This window comes from Propithecus coquereli, unplaced genomic scaffold, assembly GCF_000956105.1.
Source record: "Propithecus coquereli isolate 6110/MARCELLA unplaced genomic scaffold, Pcoq_1.0 Scaffold273, whole genome shotgun sequence".
In the NCBI taxonomy this organism is placed as follows: domain Eukaryota; kingdom Metazoa; phylum Chordata; class Mammalia; order Primates; family Indriidae; genus Propithecus; species Propithecus coquereli.
Window position 1 is genome coordinate 2,830,524 of NW_012148319.1, and position 3,794 is coordinate 2,834,317.

The 3,794-nt window shown below is 36.4% G+C and overlaps 1 protein-coding gene across 1 annotated transcript in view; it reads left to right on the forward strand.

Moving 5' to 3' along the window:
• HEATR5A (HEAT repeat containing 5A) overlaps window positions 1-3,794 on the forward strand; it is a 127,822-nt gene that overhangs the window by 53,098 nt on the left and 70,930 nt on the right. Inside the window, exons 16-17 of the mRNA XM_012647877.1 lie at window positions 1,982-2,087; window positions 3,426-3,616. Of these exons, the coding sequence (XP_012503331.1) occupies window positions 1,982-2,087; window positions 3,426-3,616 (297 nt within the window). The remainder of the gene's footprint in view (window positions 1-1,981; window positions 2,088-3,425; window positions 3,617-3,794) is intronic.

Genomic DNA, 3,794 nt, shown 5'->3' on the forward strand with positions numbered 1-3,794 from the left:
TTATAAATTTATACATACTGCTTTTCCCAACACATATGATACACATGTGATTTACACACCTTCCTTTTTTCTCTAACTTCTTGTACAGTTGGATTTCTTAAAGGCACAATCCCCATATCCTGATTTAATAACAGAATTGCCATTTGGAGCATAGCTTGCCTTATAGCCTCAACAGAATGATAGAGATCTAGTTAAAGATATTATTGAAAGTACATTAGGGTCAGGTAAAGTCATATCCATATGCCATGTTCAGCCTGGGTCATGCCCTCTTTTTACCTACTCAAGGTAGTTGTCTTTTTTGATTGCTCAACAAGCACATTTGACTGCCTACTACATGCTAAACACAGATACTAGAGGGATGAAGGTAAATTATAAGCCACTATTCCTGCCATCAAGATAATTCACAACCAAAAAAATTATCTTCAACATAGTTTCCCCTTTCTTGATTTAAAGGGAGAAAAGAAGAGAAAGGAACTATGGAGCTAAAAAACCAATGTTTTAAAAGGAGAAATTGATGGAAAGATGGGTGGCTTATTTCATGGTTACATATCTTTAATCTTGACATAAGGAATCAAAATCTCTGTGCTGTAAGGACACGAAAAACAATTGACAGAAGATACTCAGATAGCTAATGGACATATTCAACCCCAGACAAAAAAAACATTGTTTATATTCATCATAATTAGAATTGTGAAAACTGGAAAAGTTTTCTTAAAAGTAGGAGAATCATTGAATAGATTATAGTACTTGTGTATCATGAAATTTGGGTTCACAAAGGTTATCAAAGAATAAAAATGATTTGAAAAGTGTTAAAAAGGTAATGTTAAATGAGAAAAGCAAAAGTTAAAATTGTATATATAGTATGATCCCAAGTATATTTTTAAAGTATAATTGGGGGTTCAAAGGGCTGTGCTGCTTCTCCTTAACTATAGAAGACATAAATTGGTGCTAACTTTAAGATGAATTAATGTATTTGAATCCAGTGAGTCCTGAGATTAAGAACAAAAATGTTGATCAGTACTGAAACTTCTATAGAAATGTTTAGGGGAAAGATTTCAGAGTTCCCCATAATGTTTCTGGTGTTCAATCTGCTGAAACTGAATGAGAATTTGATAATTGTGGGTGAATGCTTTTTTTTTTTTTCGTGGGTGGGCATTGAGGTTTTTTTCTTCCTCTCCCTAAGAAGAGGAGTCGTCTGTCTTAAGTACCTACTAAAAAGCTGCAGGGAAAGGTTTGTTGGTTGTAATACTTCATACTGGTTAAGACAGAAAAGCAAAGAGTAACTTTGTTTATATGTAAGCTGCCTATAAGAAGGCCAAATTCTGTGATATTAAAGGCTATGTGTTACATATAAATTTTTGTGTAGTTATATTAGTATTGAATAAATTTGTTAGTATTATCTCAAATATAGTTTTCCTGTTATTGGAATGTGTATTCTCACATTTACAAATACTGCAATATTTCAAGTTTAAAAAACCTAAAGTATGAGATTTAAATAGTATTGAGAACTTCCCTGCTTTAGGAATGAATTGTATCCATGTTTTAGGAAAAATAAAGATACCAGAGTGGGGGGAAGAGACCAAAAAAGCTGATGCAAGTAACTTGTAGATATGTTTTGTTTAGGAAATACTTAACTGAAATGGCACAGTTTGCCCAGGTAAAATCTTTATTACTTGCCAGAGATGCAGGTTAAAAAACAATCTTTATTAAGTAATGCATTTGTAATTTTTTTCACAAAATAATGCTTCTTCCCTACTCTCAGAATAACCCATAATCAAACTATCTTTCTGTTAGTTATAATATATTTCTTTTCCTAAAATACATCAAGATATTCAAGGGCAGTTTATCTCCTTTTAGTAGTTCCAACAAAATAATGCAACAAAACAAATTAGCAGTAGATACTCGGTACTGCCCTTTGGTTTATTTTGTTCTTTATTAGCAAGTTTTATCTACTTTTAAATCTTATTGCTTCTGATTTTAGGATTCTTACGTTGGAACAGCTTTTGGACAGTATAAAGCACTCAAAAGGAGTTCGTCAGCAAGTAGTTCAGTTACATGTTGTTTCTTCAGTTTCTAGTTTCCTGAAGGTAATTCTTTTTTTAAAAATTTTGAAATATTTGCTTTTTATTTATTTATATTTTTTAATGACTGAAACAAAAAACATCTAAAACTGCAGCTTCTAGAAGAACCACTTGTTCTTGTCCATCTTGTACCTCTTTTCAAACTTAACTTTGGCTTCCCATCAGGTCTCGTGCTTAAGTGCTGGGGCTCTGGCTAGGCATGGTGGCTCACACCTCTAATCCTAGCACTCTTGGAGGCCAAGGCGGGAAGAACGCTTGAGCTCAGCAGTTTGAGACCAGCCTCAGCAAGAGCAATACCCCTGTCTCTACTAAAAATATAATAGGAAAAATTAGCCAGGTGTGGTGGCGCATTCCTATAGTCCCAGGGACTCAGGAGTCTGAGGCAGAGGGATCACTTGAGCCCAGGAATTTAAAGTTGCAGTGACCTATGGTGATGCCACTACACTCTGGCCCACGTGACAGACCAAGACTTCGTCTGCAAAAAAAGAGCAGGGTTTTGAAAGACATCCTTTGTTGACAACAGTTTTGTCCAAGGAGATTTCCATATGTACCTGTGGACATGAGGTGAGATTGTAGTTACAAACTTTCACAAAAAACTTGGTCTTCGACCACTTGGTGATCTTTTTGCCCATGGCAGTTGTCAGTTTGTGGGGATAGTGATCAAGTCTAGCCACCAGAGCATGGCTATAGGGGTGGTCTGAGGTGCCATCATCCGTGTTCTTCATGATTATGGCTTTGCATCCAGAGCAGCATCTGGCCAGGACTAGTACCACTTTCCCAGCTTTCATGAACTTGCCCATTTCAACAGCAACCACCTATAGCAGAAAGCGAGGATGATGTTCTTTCATTTTTCTTAATCTCCTGATGAAAATGTTTCCGGATTTGGAATTCTCCTTTGACTTTTTCTCCACATAAAACTTACTAGTCAGAAATGAAACCTATAGTCTGAGCTGAGAGCCATGCATTAGGGATTGATGGCCTATGGCCTGTGGACCAAATCTGACTTGTTGTTACATTTATGACTTATTGTTTCTAAGTACAGTAAAATATAATAGGCTTCATTGGTTGTTCATTTTATGAATATTTCTATTAATGTTCTGAATACATTTACACCTCAGTGATAATTGATTGCCATATTGTTGCTTAGAGGTTTAAAATTCTAGAGTGCTTTGTGGAAAAAAAAAATCAAATTGTGTTTGTATGATCAGCATGGATTTTTGTGTTCTGATTTTTTAAAGTTGCAATTTAAGTATGAACATATTTGGTTAACCAGAATATACATTCCAAACTAGATAAAAGAATTTACTACAATTGTAAGTTTGGGTTGTTCTTTACATATTTCAGTATGTGGCTGGCTCCAAGGGAAGTTTAGGTCCAGAAGAAGTGAGAAGACTTGCCCTAACATTAGTTATGGGAGGCCTAGAAAGTACCAACCCCCTGCTGAGATGCGCAGCTGCAGAGGCGTGGGCCAGATTAGCCCAAGTGGTTGATGATGGAGCTTTTACAGCTGGATTAGCTCAAATAAGCTTTGACAAGTAAGTGAATTTTTTATTTAATACTCATGGGCTATGTGTCAAAACTGAATATAGGCCGGGCGCGGTGGCTCACACCTGTAATCCTAGCACTCTGGGAGGCCGAGGCGGGAGGATTGCTTGAGCTCAGGAGTTCGAGGCCAGCCTGAGCAAGAGCGAGACCCCGTCTCTACTAAAAATA